This window comes from Crocuta crocuta, unplaced genomic scaffold, assembly GCF_008692635.1.
Source record: "Crocuta crocuta isolate KB4526 unplaced genomic scaffold, BGI_CrCroc_1.0 scaffold84, whole genome shotgun sequence".
NCBI classification, from domain to species: domain Eukaryota; kingdom Metazoa; phylum Chordata; class Mammalia; order Carnivora; family Hyaenidae; genus Crocuta; species Crocuta crocuta.
This window is the reverse complement of record NW_027530213.1, coordinates 3742535-3759866: the sequence shown is the minus strand read 5'-3', so window position 1 is coordinate 3759866 and position 17332 is coordinate 3742535. Positions and strand designations below refer to the sequence as shown.

The 17332-nt window shown below is 47.5% G+C and overlaps 1 protein-coding gene across 1 annotated transcript in view; it reads right to left on the bottom strand.

Moving 5' to 3' along the window:
* The window catches only part of HLCS (holocarboxylase synthetase), a 223286-nt gene that overhangs the window by 184137 nt on the left and 21817 nt on the right, over positions 1-17332 (bottom strand). Inside the window, exons 3-4 of the mRNA XM_077765496.1 lie at positions 11595-12541; positions 6160-6342 (exon numbers count right to left, since the gene is read on the bottom strand). Of these exons, the coding sequence (XP_077621622.1) occupies positions 6160-6342; positions 11595-12541 (1130 nt within the window). The remainder of the gene's footprint in view (positions 1-6159; positions 6343-11594; positions 12542-17332) is intronic.

The following is a 17332-nucleotide window of genomic DNA, read 5'->3' as shown; positions in this document are numbered from 1 at the left end:
GTGGCGGGGCCCCCCCCCCCCCCCAGCCTTCCCACCTGCCAGGACCAAGTGTGAGATCCGGGAGAGGCCCGGGGAGGCACCCGGTTACCTATACCGCATGCCACAAAATGGGAATGTATCTGTCTTCCAGAAACTTCCACTGAAACGTCTCACGCATAGTAGGCACTCAGACGTTTGCTAAGTGCAGAGGGTGGTCAGAGAAGGAAGAAGGGCCATTAGTACGCTTTAGTCTCAGTTTCTTCCTAAAGCAACCACCATCAGAAAATGAACCCCCCGGGGGGAAGGGACAGTATTAGGAGATATTAATACGTTGACAGATACGGAAAGTACTCGTACCTGCCTTTTGGGTGGGGGAGGAGGCATTCCGCGGCAAGTGACTGGGGGCTGAATCAAAATGAAATGTGACACTCGGGTTTGTTTTAAAGCACGCAGGACCCACCCCGCAACATCACACTACCCAAATCACACACTACACACAACAGGACGATTTCTGCCCAGCTGCTCGCATAACAACTCGGGTTGTCACTTCTTGTTACGGTGACGTCGTGACCCCAAGGCAAAGGAACCGCAGACCCCTCCATGTGGGAGGACCCCACCCCCACCCCACAGCATCCTGCGGGAAGCCTCCGTGCCATCAGCCACCAGCCACGAGGAACGCCCAAGAGAATGCCAGCTTTGCAGTTTCAGAAAGCCCCAGGTCGGAGCGGGTGATGTCCCAGGGCAGGGGAGGGGAGGGTGCCGGGCGAGCTGGGCGCAGTCCCACCCTCCTCCCCCTGCGCTGCCCGGGATGGGGGATCCAAAGGGACCCACTGGCAGCCAGCTCCACACGAAGATCCCATCCCAGCCTGTCCCCATCAACCAGCTGTCCCTCGGGCCCTGCCTCACGCCACCCCCCCCTCCCCCCAGCAGACAGAAAAATGGAAACAGAGCCCAGAGAGACAGAAAGAGGGTGAGTTTTTCCATGGGACTTCGGGTTCTGCAAGGGAAAGCGCTGTGGTTTTCCATCCAATCGGGGTCGCTCACCCACACACGGGTTCCCCCTCGGAAAGGTGTTCCGGGAACTTCCCGCCAGCACCGGTGGCGGGAGGTCAGTGCGGCGGCCACCCAGTAACCTGGGGTCACACAAGTAGCTACTGAGTCTCTCCCTCGACGCACGCGTCCAAGAGGGAGGTCATCTGTTTGAAAGGACTCACTGTGTGGATGTCAGCACACGTGTGGTTCTCTGAGAAACGGTTCAGGGGTTCCATGGAGAAACATCCACGCGGGGACAAGGGCACCTGAATTATGCGCCTCCCCAGGCCCCCCGTAGTACTGCGTGAATGCATTGCTGATGCCTGTGGCGCCCACCCAGGAACATGGGAGCCACAGCTAAACCAGCAGTGTAGCAGGAAGCAGCCTCTCACCAGGGCCAAGGCATTACTAGCAAAGCTGGTGCTTTTCAAGTAATTAATGTAGGGGCGCCTGGGTGGCTCAGTGGTTGAGCATCTGTCTTTGGCTCAGGTTATGACCTCATGGTCCCTGAGTTCAGGCCTCACGTTAGACTCTGCTGTCAGTGCAGAGCCCACTTCAGATCCGCTGTGCCTCTCTCTCTCTCTCTCTCCCTCCCCCACTTGCATCCTCTCTCCCTCTCTTTCAAAAATATAAACATTTTTTTAAAACTAAATTATTGATGTCGAATATTAAATATAAATTACCAATATCTACACAACGGTCCTTGCTTTTTTTTTTTTTAAGTTCTAATTTAAATTCCAGTTAGTTAACATTCAGTGCAATACTAGTTCCGGGTATACAATTTAGTGATTTCAACACTTCACATACAACACTGGGGCTCATCAGCTAAGCCCCATCCCCTAGGTGACCCATCCCCCCACCCGCCTTAGGTGTGACAGCCTTAGGCCAACGCACAAAAAGCAGCTTCTACCGTTTGAAAGAGGAGCTATTTAAGCACCTTACGGAAGATTTTAAAAATACAAAAGTTTAGTATAATCAGCCTTAACTAAGCCCACCGTCCAGAAACACACCCTATACATACTGTGTTTCCTTCCAGTCTTTTTTCTGTAGACACGTGCGTGTGGCATACACGTGTTCGTGTGTTTTGTCGGCTTTGACAGGGCATAATTTTGCCGACGCCTGCACGTCAATCCTGCCCCTGGGTGTTTCAATGAACCGGGAAGCCCCCGCGCACCCAGAGCCTGCACTTCCACAGAGCCCTGCTTTCTCGTGGTGTCATGCATGGTGACGCTTATGAGGCCCTACGTGACTGGATTTTATAGGGGAAATCACATGCTGCGGTGGGGTGTGGGTGTGGGCAAAGGTTAGGAACACATCCCCAGCAAACACCAGGAGTCGACTGTGCTGTGGGTGAGTGGGGTTTTTTCCCTACCTGGATCGCCATGCTATTCTTTTCCATTTGTGTCATGGCAATGTGGAAGCTCAGAGAGGCCTCGTAAATCTTCTGTACCATAAAGAGCGAGGGCCTGGGCACCAAACTGTGTAAACACAGCTGGTATGCCGTAAAACTATTCAGATAGTGTGTTTACTTTCTTCTTTCACACTCCGTCCTGGAATAGGACCCGTATGCAGCAAATGTTTAATGGAAGATGGATATTATTAACTGGGGCACCGAAATAATCCTACAGATCCAAAAGAAAGTGCCACCAATACAATGGAAAACTACTACAGTCTGTGAAGCTGATGCAGAAAGAAAAAAAAAAATCTCTGAACAGAGGAGCCTGTCCACCAGGCAGCCTGGCTCAGCAGCGACACCGTGTGGTGAGAGGTGGTTGATTCTCAACAGCACAGAGTTATTTTTTGCAGGGAGCAGGGAGCCAGGGCAGGCATGGAATCTGCAAGGCAGGTGATGAGTCAAGGATGGGCCGTGTATTACAGATGCCGGGATGCCAACATCCTCCCACGTACCTTAATTACATGGGGATCAATGAGAACTAGAAAGAGCCGCAGGAAAGAAAACCAAACAGAAAGCACGACCCAGCTCTGTTCCCAATCTGTCATCCCCAGCTATCTGTAAAAGCTGAAAATGCTGAGCCACCACCGCACAATGACCAGATGTTCCTAAATGTCTCCACCTTGACATTAAGAGGACAGCCCGGGGAACTGAGCAGCTGCCTCCAGAAACACCATCAAAGTCAGCGAGCATTCATCCGCTTTCATATTCATTTGCATCGTAATCCCTTAAAGATTTTGTATCCCAGGAAAACATACTCTAACGTCCTGAATTCTTGTATTTCCTTTAGCAGCAGATTCAAAGTCTTCTAGGAGGAGTAATAAAATAAGAAATGCATATACACAACACTCATATGCTCACTCACTTGGTTCCCTGGGCTCCCAAAGTACAGAGGAACTCGGAGAAAAGCAGTCCGGAGAAAGTATTATCCACAGGATAGGTCTCCAAGATCAAGCAGACCAACTGGATGACCCGAAATGAGAAGAGAACGTTCCCAAAAACTGCTCTTCCCCAGTTATGTAATAAGGAACTTGGTCGGTTTAATGCCTGTATAGGGTATTTGTGTATCTGTATGTAGAACAAGTACTTGTTTCCATCTGGTTCAAACATTTCATTCCCAAGGTCTGTGAACGAAGGTACCAGTCAGTAGGAGGGAAACGTATCTCGCCCCCCCCCCGCCAAGCGGTCTAAAGAAACAAAAGGGCAAAAATATAAAGCATCTACTGGGTATGTTAATATAAGCAGACGCACGATACAAAGCCTCTGCTTAGGTATTTCAGGTTCTGCTCATCCTAAAGTCACAGGAAATGCCTAAACACAAACCTTGGGAACACAGTTTCCTCTTCACTGATACGTCAGAGTCCAGAGGAGGGAGTCCCAAGGCCAGGTAGGTCGGAAAAACCAGGAAAGGTCAAAGACGCCTGCCAAGGGCAGGCCTGGTCTGTCTGGCTCCGTGACCTCAGAACAAGCAGACACCTGCCCGCATTTGCAGTCTCGGGAAAGGGGGGACAGAGAAGATTTAAAAGTGACAGCCCCATCTCTCCTGGGACCAGTAACCCTTATCCATGAGGCTCGGCCCCATCCCTCCAAAGCAGGAGGGACCACAGGCAGGTCGTCTATAGGAGCTGAGCCTCTGAGGTCCCACTTTATTTTGACAAAAGTCACGAGATAGACCTGATGCTTTTCCTTCTATTAGCTGAACACAGAGAGACAAATGACATGTTTTGAATTCCTGAGTGGAAGGCACAAAACCAAAATCATCGCTTTAATTCCTAAGAGCACTCATTAAAAAGAGTGCAAACTGGCTAAAAACCATAATGAAAATGCAATAAAAGAATGTTTCTTAAATGAAAAAAAAAATCATCCATTGCAGTATTATTCATTTTTAAAATTTAAAACATTACCTGCAGCCTATTTTTAGACTGGGCATCAGGTACATTATACACATGTAATTTATCAAAACTCTCAATAATCTAATAATACTACTATTAATCATTGGACTTTTTTTTTAAGTTTATTTATTTTAGAGAGAGAGAGAGAGTGAGCACAAGCAGGAGCCGACAGAGAGAGAGAGGGACACAGAACCCGAAGCAGGCTGCAGGCTCGGGGCTCAAACTCACAATCATGAAACCATGTCCAAGAGTTGAATGCTTAACCGACAGATCCACCCAGGCACATACCTCTTGTAGAAATTATTTCTTGTAGACCTCATACAATCCTATAAGGTATCTTTTCTTAATTTTTTTATGTTATAGATTTTTGAGAGAGAAAGAGAGAGAGAATGAACGCACACATGCAAGTGGGAGAGGAGCAGAGAGAGACGGAGACACAGGCTCTAGGCTCTGAGCTGTCGGCACAGAGCCTGACCCAGGGCTCGAACCCATGAGCTGCGAGATCACGACCTGAGCCGAAGTCAGCGGGTCAATCCACTGGGCCACCCAGGCGCCCCAATCCTGTAAGGTGTCTTAATACTACATCCCTCGGAGTTTATACCAATCTTCTACAAGTGAGCACATCCCAACCAGACAGCCTACAGCTCTGGTCTCCACCGGAAACTAAGTTTGCCAAGGGACAGAGTATAACTTAAATGGGAATTCCTTTTCTTTCTAAAAAAAATTTTTAGGGGCGCCTGGGTGGCTTAGTCGGTTGAGCATCCGACTTTCGCTTAGGTCATGATCTCACAGTTCGTGGGTTCGAGCCCCGCGTCGGGCTCTGTGCTGACTGCCAGCTCAGAGCCTGGAGCCTGTTTCAGTCTGTGACTCCCTCTCTCTCTGACCCTCCCCTGCTCACGCTGTCTCTCTCCTAGAAATATATAAAACATTAAAAAAAATTTTTTAATGTTTATTTGTTTTTGAGAGAGAGACAGAGGAAGCACGCATGCGCACGCAGGGGGGAGAGGGACAGGGGTGAGGAGGGAGACAAGGGAGACAAGCAGGTAAGCCTGGTGTTTAGAGTCACCTGGACGATCAGATATCTGCTAAAACTGCACGGTTACGTCACTGAACTCCCAAATTTCCCCACTGAGAGGAGACAAGAAAAAGACCCACAAAATAATCTGCCATGATTAATAAGACATCGACAGCTTGGCAAGGCCAAGCAAAGCAAAGGGGGTTAGCAGGAGGCACCCCTAGAGAATTTGGCAACCTGCCCAAACCAGGTAACAACCACAGGCATCAAATGCAGACACAAGACCAGGAACATTCCTGAATACACTCCCAGCTGCACGGGCATTTTCCTTTTTAGACACCGCTGGATCTAACCTGAAATCCAGGGCCCTCTTCCACCACAAGATGGCAGACGTCAGCACAAATGAAACAAAACTTGGGAGCTTTCCCGTCCAACTATTCACGGAGAAAGGCCCAAATCAGAGGTTTTAAATCTCAAATGAATACACTGTGGTTTCCAAACACGCTCTCGACACATGAAAGAGGGATCCTTTTTTTAACTCTAAAGTGAATAGGATATGACCTTGAAGTTTTAATACCTTCTAAACTACCTTCTCTCCCTCCCTCCTTTACAAACACCAATAATATCAGTTATCCTTGGAGATCTTTACAACAGTTCCCAAACCTGAAGTCAAAATAAAAACAGAAATCAACACCAAAACCCACCGCAACGGGACCCCTGAGGAAAAGGGTCTCCGCGGGGAAGAAAGGTACCCGAGGCGCCCCCTTCTGGGCTGAGCACACACTCACCTCAGCCGCAGACAGTAAGTAAAGAGGCGTTAGGGCAGGAGCCTGTTTTAGGTCACAGTTCAGGCCCAGCGCTGTCAGGATCTCCCTAAGGACTTCGTATCTTCTCGTATTGCTTGACTTGAGCAGATTGAAGTCTTCCTGGACTTGCACCACCAAAGAACTGGGAGGCAGTTCTAAGTGCGCCTGGGGAGGAAAAGACACCACTTGGTAAATCGGGGCATTTACCGACCTCAACAGAAACAAGATAATCGCCGGCTTTTCTGAAAACTTAAACAGGAGTCCTAATTATCAACAATACCTAAATGTTGAACTTGAACATTTGAAGAATAATGACAAGCAAGAAAAAGACTCAAAGGAGCCGGCTGAACTGATGGCTGTCAGGCGGAAAAGCAGGGCTAGAAATGGGCCCAAGTGGTGATCTGACTCTGTCCAGGCCCCGGCGTTTGTCACCGACCTGTCAGGGGACCTTGGGCAAGTCGCTTAACTTGATTATTTGACCAAGACCAAAATGCTTAGAGACACAATTGCACGGGGGCACCTGGGCAGTTCAGTGGGTGGAGCTTCTGACTTCGGCTCAGGTGGCGATTCGTGGGTTCAAGCCCTGGTTTGGGCTCTGCACTGACAGTGTGGAGCCTGCTTTGGATTCCTTTCTCTCTGCCCCTCCCCTGCACTCACTCATGCTCACGCGCATACGTTTTCTCTCTCTCTCTTTCTCTCTCTCAAAAAAAAAAAAAAAATTAAAAAAAAGAAGAAGAAATAGAATTGTGCTGAGAATCCAAGTGAAGTCCCTATTGAACTCCGAGAGGCGTGACGGTCATGTTGAAACTCTCGCTCTACCTGTTAGTCATAACCATACCAGGGAAACCATACCAGGGAGGGGAGTAGCTTGTTCACCATTTTGAGGGTCTGCAGGCATTCGGATGGAAAGAGTGGGGTTTGAGGGACCCCAGAAAGGCCCGCCCCACAACCCTCTGATTGAATTTAAGATTCAGGACTTCTACCTAGTTCAGGCTTTGTTGTCTACTTGAAATTAAAACAGCCCCACCTATCAACAAATGGTCTGTGTCTTGGTCTGAAGAAACATGCTAATCTTTAGCTCCCTTCAGCTAGAACTTTCCTAGCAGTGGTGTGTGCCTTGGTATAAAGGAACAGACTAGAACTTCTGGCCCTCTTGAGATCAGATTTTAAGTGGCCCTTAGAGTCTTAGAGGCGGCCAAAACATTGAACAACGTAAGCAAGTTTGCTTTATCTTATTTTGCCAGGGGTCTGCTTTCGCTTCATCCGCAGAGCTCCTGACCCGATAGTATAGGAGCACTGTGAAAACAAAAAGCAAGGTGTCCGCCTTCAGGCAATGTAAAATCTCTCAATTCCCACCCAAGCCTTCACCAACTTAAAAATACTGTCCTTGGGGCACCTGGATGGCTCAGTCGGTTAAGCGACCGACTTCAGCTCAGGTCATGATCTCATACTTCATGGGTTCGAGCCCCATGTCAGGCTGTGCTGAATGCTTGCTCAGAGCCTGGAGCCTGCTTCAGATTCTGTGTCTCCTTCTCTCTCTGCCCCTCCCTCGCTGACACTCTGTCTCACTCTGTCTCTCAAAAATAAATAAATGTAAAAAAAATTTTAAAAACAATACTGTCCAAAATGGTCCAACTGTTCAAAGTTAATGGTGAATCTGAAAAGGTCTGTAAAGACTGTCTTGCATGCCCCTCCCCCCCACAACCACCTCCTAAGTACCCCCCAACCCCCACTACAGCAGGTCAGCTGGCCACTGAAGCAGGGGTGAATCTGATCTCCTCCCGGGAGAGGAGGGAGAAAAGTAAAATCCTTCAAAGCATCCAAAGCCTGCCGAGTCTCCTTCTCCCCTGCGTTCTCTCCCTAAAGACGGCCTCTCCCCTCCAGTGGACGAAGCCAGCGCTGGGGCAATGAGCAGAGCTGAGGGCCACGTTCAACTCATGGGAGCACGCGGCTCTCCTGGAGCTTACCCACCCCTGACAGAAGGCAGAAATAAAAGGAGCCACGTGGGCTCAGGGGAGAGGGGTGAGCGTGATGAACGGCACACGCACACCCCAGGCTGAGTGATACACAGAAGATGCGAGAAGCACGCCCGTGAGGTGTGCTGAACTCCCTGTCACCGGGAAGAGACGCCGAGGACGAGGAGGGCTCACCCCACAGGCGGGCCTCCGGGGCTCCAGGAGGTGACACCGACATGGTGTGAGGAGTGCCTGCGTGGGCTTCAAGAGTCAGCACCTCTACAACAAGTGAGAAGGGCTCCCTCCTGGGGAGGAATCGAGGCCTCAGTTCCCAGGACAGAAAAGCATGTGCTTCCGGATTTACACTACTGGTCCCCTGTGGCACCCGACAAATGTCACATCCTCAGGCTGGAATACTGTTATCATACCGATGGATCCATTTCTATCACTTGGCTTCTTCTAAAATTAAGGCTTTTTGACCAGACCAAAAGCAGAACTAAAGCATCTCCAGTCACAAACTGGGGCGACCAGGACGGGGGGCGGGTGCTACGGGCATCTGGTGGGTAACACTGCTAACACCCTCCAGTGCGCGGATGAGTTCACAACAAGGCGGGACCAGCACCAAATGTCACCAGTGCCACGGCTGAGAAACGTCACTGTAATTGCCACACCGCTGCTCCCATGTGCTAACCCACAGGAGGAAATAAAGTAAGTTTAAATCCATTTGAGAGACATTTATTTGAGCAGCTTCATGCCAAAGACCTGGTCCGTTTGATAATCAAATGTCAGCACGAATCCACGGCCTTATATTTCCCCTGCAAACCTGATCATCATAGCAAGCACACGGAAATGTCCTTTTTCTTTATTATGATGAAGGGCAAAGGCGTCCACACGCAGCTCCTGGGCCGTGAGACCACCACCTACTGTGCGGCTGTGGTTTGCCCTTGAAGTGCTTTGTGCCCTCTTACTGGGTTACATCATTGCTCCATTTACTGGAGACGAAAACTATGAAATTGACCAAGGAAAGAGGAAACTAACCAGCCTGTGATAACATTCATTGGCCGATCTCAGCAGCAAGAGATTGTAGTGACACAGGCCTGAGAAGAAAGCAGTGAGCCTGTCGCACAGAGACTGGACGTCACTGAAAATCAAAAACTGCATCTAATCCTCTGAATCCGATTTTTGAAGCTGCATCGTATTGCCTCTTTTTCTAGAGCGATGCATGCGGTATCAAATTTTATGGTGGTAACAGGGTCGATTTAAATGGTGCAGCCAACAGAGTTGCCACGTAACTCTGAGAAATGGATCGCAACAGTGCCGAATCAATTTTCTAGTACAAGTCTGTGCACAGGGGTGGTAAAAGTTACCATTCAAAACTGAAATACGGCTCTAGGAAGTCGGGTTTCTAAGCGGATTGTCTGAGAATGCACAGTTGCTATAGTTACCATCTTTGCAGAGAAAAAGATAAGAGGAACATTTATTAGGCCTCCAAACTAATTCACGTGCTTTGCAGCCTACATGAATCCTGCTTGGCTTGCGCACACTCATCTACCCTGATGTCCAGATTTCTTCCCTGGAGGCATCTTTGCCGGAGCATTAGCTTAAGAACAAATGAGTGGACTTTGGAATTGTAAAGAGACAACTTTATACCCCCGTGAAGCTATTTGGTCAGAAAACCCAAGAGACTTAGCTCCTAGGACAGCATATGAAATAAAAATACACAAGAAAAAAAAAAAGAAACAAATCTCTAATTCAATAAAAAGATCCCTGTAATAAAACAAAATCTGTTACACTCATCTGGGAACTATTCTGGGCAAAATACCTACACCTACTCAGTATTCTCATTTAAGATAAATCCTTAAGGGGCACGTGCATGGCTCAGTCAGTTAAGCGTCAGGTCATGATCTCACTGTTTGTGAGTTCAAGCCCTGCATCAGCCTCTGTGCTGATGGCTCAGAGCCTGGAACCTGCTTCAGATTCTGTGTCTCCCTCTCTCTCTGCTCTTCCCCCACTCACACTCTGTTAAAAAAAAAGAAAAGAAAAACAAATCCTTAAGAACAAGTGTTCATCTAACTAACAAAAACTTCTGCCCTGAGCCACTAAAAAGTTTGCAATAATGATCAGGAATTTTTAAACAGCCTCTGCTACTTCCATCTTACACAAAGAAAAACTGAAAGGAAAAAGAAGGTGGAAAAAAAAACAGCAGATGAGCCGAAGGTTTTGGGAAGGGATCGGAAGGGAAGTAGTATGTCCTTCCTTCCTTCCTTCCCTCTTTCTCCTTACCTATATACAGCTGACCCTTGAACAATGTGTGGGCTGGGTGTGAATCTTACCAGGCAGCTGAAAACATGCATATAACTTTTTACTCTCCAAAGCTTAACTGACAGCCTAGTGTTGACCGGAAGCCTTACCAATAACATAAACTGTCGAGTAACATGTATTTTGTATATTACATGTATTTATACTCTATTCTTACAATAAAGTAAGCTAGAGAAAAGGAAACTATTAAAAAAGTCATAAGGAACATAGGGCACCTGGGTGGCTTAGTCAGTCGAGCATCTGACTCTTGATTTTGGCTTGGTTCATGATCTCAGGGTCATGGGATCGAGCCCCACATCGGGCTCCACACTGGGCTTGGAGTCCGCTCAAGATTCTCTCTCCCTCTCTCTCTGCCCCTTCCCCACTCGCATACACTCACGCTCGCTCTCTCTCTCACGAAAATAAAAAAAAAAGAGAGAGAAAATCAGAAGGAACAAAAAATACATTTATAGTACTATACTGTATTTAACCAAAAATATCCACACAAGTGGACCCATGCAGTTTAAAGCTGTGGTATTTCAGGATGGGTTGTATTAATTTGCCATAAAACCAAATCGCTTCAATATTCTATTTGAAATTTCTCTCAGCACTTAGGTTTTAAGAGTGACCAAAAGTCATAAAAGAATGGAGGACTTGAAGTGTTTTCAACACTCACTACCCCAGAAGTTGGTGATCATTCGCTCCCGTAGTCCCTGACATCAACTACAATGCTGGCATGGGGTGGTTACTAACGCTGGAAATCACCAGCCCAAGGCACTCAACTCCCTATGTTACCTAAAGGCTCGATTACATTGCGCTTGGAGACAAAAGAGTAACCTAATGTATTTTGGAAAGACCAGTACCAGGACAGGTCAAAACAGGAAAGAATTTTCTGACTAATCCTCCATTAACCAAGAAACTTTAATTGGCCGTGACGCCCTCTGCCATGTCCCTCCACCACGAGTGTTTTGGTGAAATCGGATATTCCTATGACATGAAGGCCCTCATCTCTACCGACTCACCATCAGCAAAAACTCCCAGCTAAGGATCAAAAGTACCCACGGAGCACAGACTCCTGACCCTTTCAGTGCACAGCCTTAGACAGGGAGTGTGCTCGCGGTCAGACATCCCCAAAGATCACTGCATGGACAGCGGCCTCCATACCTGGCAAAGAACAGCTTCTCCTCCGCATGGTCCAAAAGGCACTTGCACTATCAGCCTGTCCTTGTCCTCGTTCTCCAGGTGGCCCTGGAGCTTGCCCAGGCTGAGCGCTCCCCCAGGGCCCTCCTCATACACGTAGCCACTGCTCAGGACGCTGAGCTTCACGTGGGTCTGGTCAGCCTTGGAGAAAACCAAGTTCTGGACTGTGTCCCGCAGCGTGTCCTTACGGGCCACTGGGAAGCCGGCAAGCGTGAAGGGCGAACACAGCCCCAACACTTTCCCTCCCTGAGAAAGGTAGGCCATGAACTTCTTGGAAAGGTCTTCAGGAATCGCCTCCCTGGTGGCAATGACCAACAACAGACAGTTGTCTGACCACGGGTCTCGGAGGGCACTTTCCCTTGACAGGTGGTACAGCGTGTAGCTCTCCGTGTCCACGCAGTCAGCCAGAACGGACCTCACCTCCCGGAACCGGCCCAGGGACTCCTGGGAGGCAGAGCCCACGTAGAAAAGGATGTTGGGGGCCTTTCCCGTGATGTTGGCTCTCCCCCCTTCTCTCTCCAGGTGGGGGTCATCAGCAATGTCCTCCAACCTGCCACTGGGGTCACACGGAAGATCTGGAATTTTCTCTGCAGATGCAAACTTGACAGATTCAATGGTGCTGTTCTCAAGCTCCAGACACTCATGGCAACTAGACAGGTGGAGGTGACAGTGCTCGACGGAGTCCACTCCTCCGTCATCCTCCCCAGCAGGCTCACTGCCCGAGGTACCATCCTTCTCCTGCGTGGGTCGTGTGCCAAGAGCCTTGAGGTCATGTCCACCAGCGTGCTCCATAACGTCCGGCTCGGGCTTGCTCTCAGCGGAAGGTTCAGGATTCCGCTGTAGGATCCGGGCCTGCTTGTTAGAGGCCTGACCCTTAAGTGCCTTCAAAGTGGCCTCCTGCAAGTGCACTGCTGAAATACAAACAGAAGAGACAACCCGTCAACTCTCCTGGCTCGTCACGCAGCTCAGTCCAAGACCACGTGGTGCCTTCCACGCGTGACTCCCGCGCCAGGGCGGCCCAGCTGCGGTCCCACCTGCGTCCCCACCACAACTCTGCGGTGTCCTCTGGATCCACGTCACTGCCCCCGCCTGCTGGGGGGGAGGCAGTGCCTGACGACCCCTCCCAGTGAAATCCCACGTTTCCACGACACCTGTCCCAGGTGAACCAGAGAGGTCACCGTGCCTGCTTACTTACAGATTCCATTTCCTGGGCATCCGTCTCCTAGAAGAGAATGAAACTGAGAAACAAAAAAAGGTCTGTGTCAAGTGTGTGCAGGCACAGCCCAGGCAGCAGGTGCTCTTGGGGACACTTCATCGGATCCGTAGGGGAGAGGAGCCTTTGCAGTACCTTATCTCAGGACTGAACAGACGTTCACAATCGCTGATTTACTGATGGGGCACCTGGGCAGCTCAGTCGGTTAAGAGTCCGACTTCGGCTCAGGTCACGATCTCTGCAGTTCGTAAGTTCAAGCTCCATATCAGGCTTGCTGCTGTCAGCTAAGGGCCCGCTTTGGATTCTCTGTCCTCCTCTCTCCCTGCCCATCTCCTGCTCATGCTCTGTCTCTCTCAAAAATAAACAATAAAACACACGCGCGCGCGCGCATGTGTGGAACACCTAGGTGACTCAGTCGGTTAAACATCTGACTTCAGTTCAGGTCATGATCTCACAGCTCATGGGTCTGAGCCCCATATCGGGCTCTGTGCTGACAGCTCAGAGCCTGGAACCCGCTGCAGATTCTGTGTCTCCCTCTCTCTCTCTGCCCCTCTCTCTCTCTCTCTCAAAAATAAACAAACATTAATAAACATTTTTAAAAATTTTTAAACATTTATTGAGCACTTGCTACACATCTGCCATGGTATCAAGCACACGTACATGCCAAATGGGGAAATTAAGTGATTTACACAGATTTCCAGAGCTAATAATACTCATTTGAGCAAGATACAAATGAAGGCTTTCATGGACACAGAAACCCAATTTTTAAGCCTAATTAAGGAAGAACATTTTGCATGTTGCCTAAAAAAAAATGTGTCCCAAAATATTATAATACATTTTTTTTAATTCAAAAACTCCTAGATTTAGATCTTTGAAGTAACACTGGCTATGCTTTCCATTCAATCGAACTACAGTCTAGAAACTAGTTACACTTTTTAGATTGTGTGAAACAAATATTATATGGCTCCTACGTTTGCACAGCATCTCACAGACAGTGCAATTATGGGAAATCCTGGTTTAAAAATTTAGAATGGGGGTGGTGGGTGGCTCAGTCAGTGGAGCATGACTCTCGATTTCGGCTTGGGGCATGATCTTGTGGTTCACGAGATTGAGCCCTGTGTCAGGTTTTGCACTGACAGCATGGAGCCTGCTTGGGATTCTCTCTCTCCCTCTCTCTGCCCCTCCCTTGCGTGCTATCTCGCATGCTCGCTCGCGTGCTTTCTCTCTCAAAATATTTTAAAAAATAACTAAATAAAATAAATTTTTAAAAATTAAAATTTATGAAAATTTTAAAAGCACCTCAAAAAAACCTGACATGCGAATGAACTTCATACTATTATAATTATATCCAACTCCCTGAATGCATTAAAGATAAGCATCGACCTTAAGCCACATCCACCAAGAGTGCTCAACAGTCCTTAGGCCAATAACCAATGGCTATAATGGAAACANCTGGAAAACTCCGGGGAGCTCCTGCCTGTCCCGGTTCACATTCCCACCACAAGGGGGCAGGAAAAAGGGGCCAAGGCAAAACTCAGTCCTTAATGTGCTCGTTTTGGTAAAAGGAGAATGTGAGACTAGGATAAAAAGGGGCCCCCAGGGGCTTGGAGCCTGGCTCTGGAGTCAAGGACGTGGGTCTGGGTCTGGGGCACAGACTGGGCTTATCCCTGTGCCCTCAGGCAAATCTCAGAACCCCTGGAGTCCCAGCTTCCTCATTCCAGTCATCTTAGAGGTTTATTGTGTTAATGAGATTAAGGAGCATATGTAATGCCTCCAGCAGAAAGCCTGGGACAGAAAAAGTGTTCAATTAATGAAAGCCACCATGATTAGCTATTAAGAAGCTGGTTTTAAGAGCAAGTAAATAGAGCGGTCTTTTCTTAAGACACCACGAATCATTTCCCTGCTTCCCAGAGTAAACTGTCTCAGGGATACATTGCCCCAAATGTCACAAACAGAGAGAAATGATTTTGAATTCCACTTTTTTATACTGAGAGGTTACGTTTTTAGAAGTGACTCTTGCCGAAAACAATGAAAAAGTGCTGGATAACATCAATAAAACATCATGCTAACAGCACTCAAGAAACAACCAGATAATGAAGTATTATCAGGCTCAAGGCTGAGGCAAATCCCAACCCTACAGAGGTTAAGGGGAATTCCCACAAGCCAAGACTTGACGGCACCTGATCACCCAGGAAACATGGGGTTCAAAAGTCAAGGTCCATGGCTTCTCTGCCTTTTGGCTAAGATCAAGTGCAAAAGTCTGCTAGGAATTTACCCAAGGGATACAGAAATGCTGATGCATAGGAGCACATGTACCCCAATGTTCATAGCAGCACTCTCCACAATAGCTAAAACATGGAAAGAGCCTAAGTGTCCATCAACAGATGAATGGATCAAGAAGATGTGGTTTATCTATACCATGGAATACTACATGGCAATGAGAAACAATGAAATCTGGCCATGTGGAGCAACATGGATGGACCTTGAGGGGGTTATGCTGAGCGAAATAAGTCAGGCAGAGAAGGACAAATATGATATGTTTGCACGTATAGGAGGATTAGGAGGAACTTGACGGAGGAACAAGGGGGCGAAGAAGGGCGGAAATGGTGGGGGAAAGGGAGAGAGGCAAACCATGAGAGACTCTTGAATGCTGACAAAAACTGAAGACTGATGGATGTGGGGGGGAGGGGGGGATGGGCATGGAGGAGGAGACTTGTGGGGATGAGCACTGAGGGTTATGTGGAAACTAATTTGACAATAAACTATTTGTAAAAAAAAAAAAAAGATCAAGTGCAAAAATCAAGGTCCACTTGGCATTATAGGTCAGACATATAGATCAATGGAATAGAACTGAGAGCACAGAAATAAACACACACATCTACAGACAACTGATTTTGGACAAGGTCGCCCAGACAAGTCAACAGAGAAAGAACAATCTTTTCAAAGACAGTGCTGGTACAACTGAGTATCTATCTGCAAAAGAATGAAAGTGGACCCCTACCTCACAGCATTTACACCAGGTACAAAAATCAACCCAAACTGGACCAAATCCTGAATGTAAGAGCTAAAACTACAAAATTCTTAGAAGAAAACAGGCATACAAAACAATGGAAAGAGCCTAAGTGTCCATCAACTCACGAAAGGATCAAGAAGTTGTGGTTTATCTATACGATGGAAAACTACATGGCAATAAGAAAGAATGAAATCTGGCCATGTGTAGCAACATGGATGGAACCTGAGGGTGTTATGCTGAGCGAAAAAAGTCAGGCAGCAAAGGACAGCTACCATATGTTTGCATGTATAGGAGGATTAGGAAGAACTTAATGAAGAACCATGGGGGAGAAGAAGGGGGGAAATAGTGGGGGAGAGGGAGGGAGGCAAACCATGAGAGACTCTTGAATGCTGAGAACAATCTGAGGGCAGATGGGGTGGGGGAAGGGAAAGGGGGGTATGAGTATGGAGGAGGGCACTTGTGGGGATGAGCACTGGGTGTTATATGGAAACCAACTTGACAATAAACTATTTAAAAAAAAGAAGAAGAAAACAGGCATAAATCGTCATGACCTTGGATCAGGCGATGGTTTCTCAGATAGGACCCTAATAGTACATGCAACAAAAGAAAAACCAGATAAACGGGACTTCATCAAAATCTTTATGCTTCAGAGCACAGCTTCAAGGAAATGGAAAGACAGTCCACAAAATATGAGAAAGTATTTGCAAATCACATATCTGATAAAAGACTTGCATCTACAATGTATAGAAATATATAAAGAACTATAGCAATAAAGACAAAATATCCTATTTGAAAACAGAGGATCCGAACAGACATTTCTCCAAAGAAAATATACAAGAAATAAGCACTTGAAAAGATACACAACATCCCCAATTAGTCATTATAGAAACACAAAACAAAACTTCACTTCTACTGGGACAGATATAATAAGAAAGATGGGTTACTAACAAGTATTATGGAGGATGCTGAAAAATCAGAAGCCTACAACATTGCTGATAGAAACCTAAAATGGTGCAGTCTCTTTGGAAAAGGCTTGGGGCGCCCAGGTGGCTCAGTCAGTTAAGCATCTAACTTCAGCCCAGGTCATGATCTCACAGCTCATGAATTCGAGTCCTGAGTCGGGCTCTGTGCTGACAGCTCAGAGCCTGGAGCCTGCTTCAGCTTCTGTGTTTCCTTCTCTCTCTGCTCCTCCCCTGCCCCAGCCTCAAAAATAAACAAACATTAAGAAAAAAGGCTTAACAGATCTTCAAAAAGTTAAACACAGAATTACCAAGCGACCAAGCAATTCCACTCCTAAGTATGTAACTAAAGGAACTGAAAATATATGTCCACACACAAAAGTTGTACACAGGTGTCCACAGCAGCATTCATCACAATAATCGAAGAGTGTAAACAACCCAAATGTCCATCAACAGATGGAGGGATAAACAAAATGTTATTTATCCATATCCAGTGGAGTATCATTCAGCCGTGAAA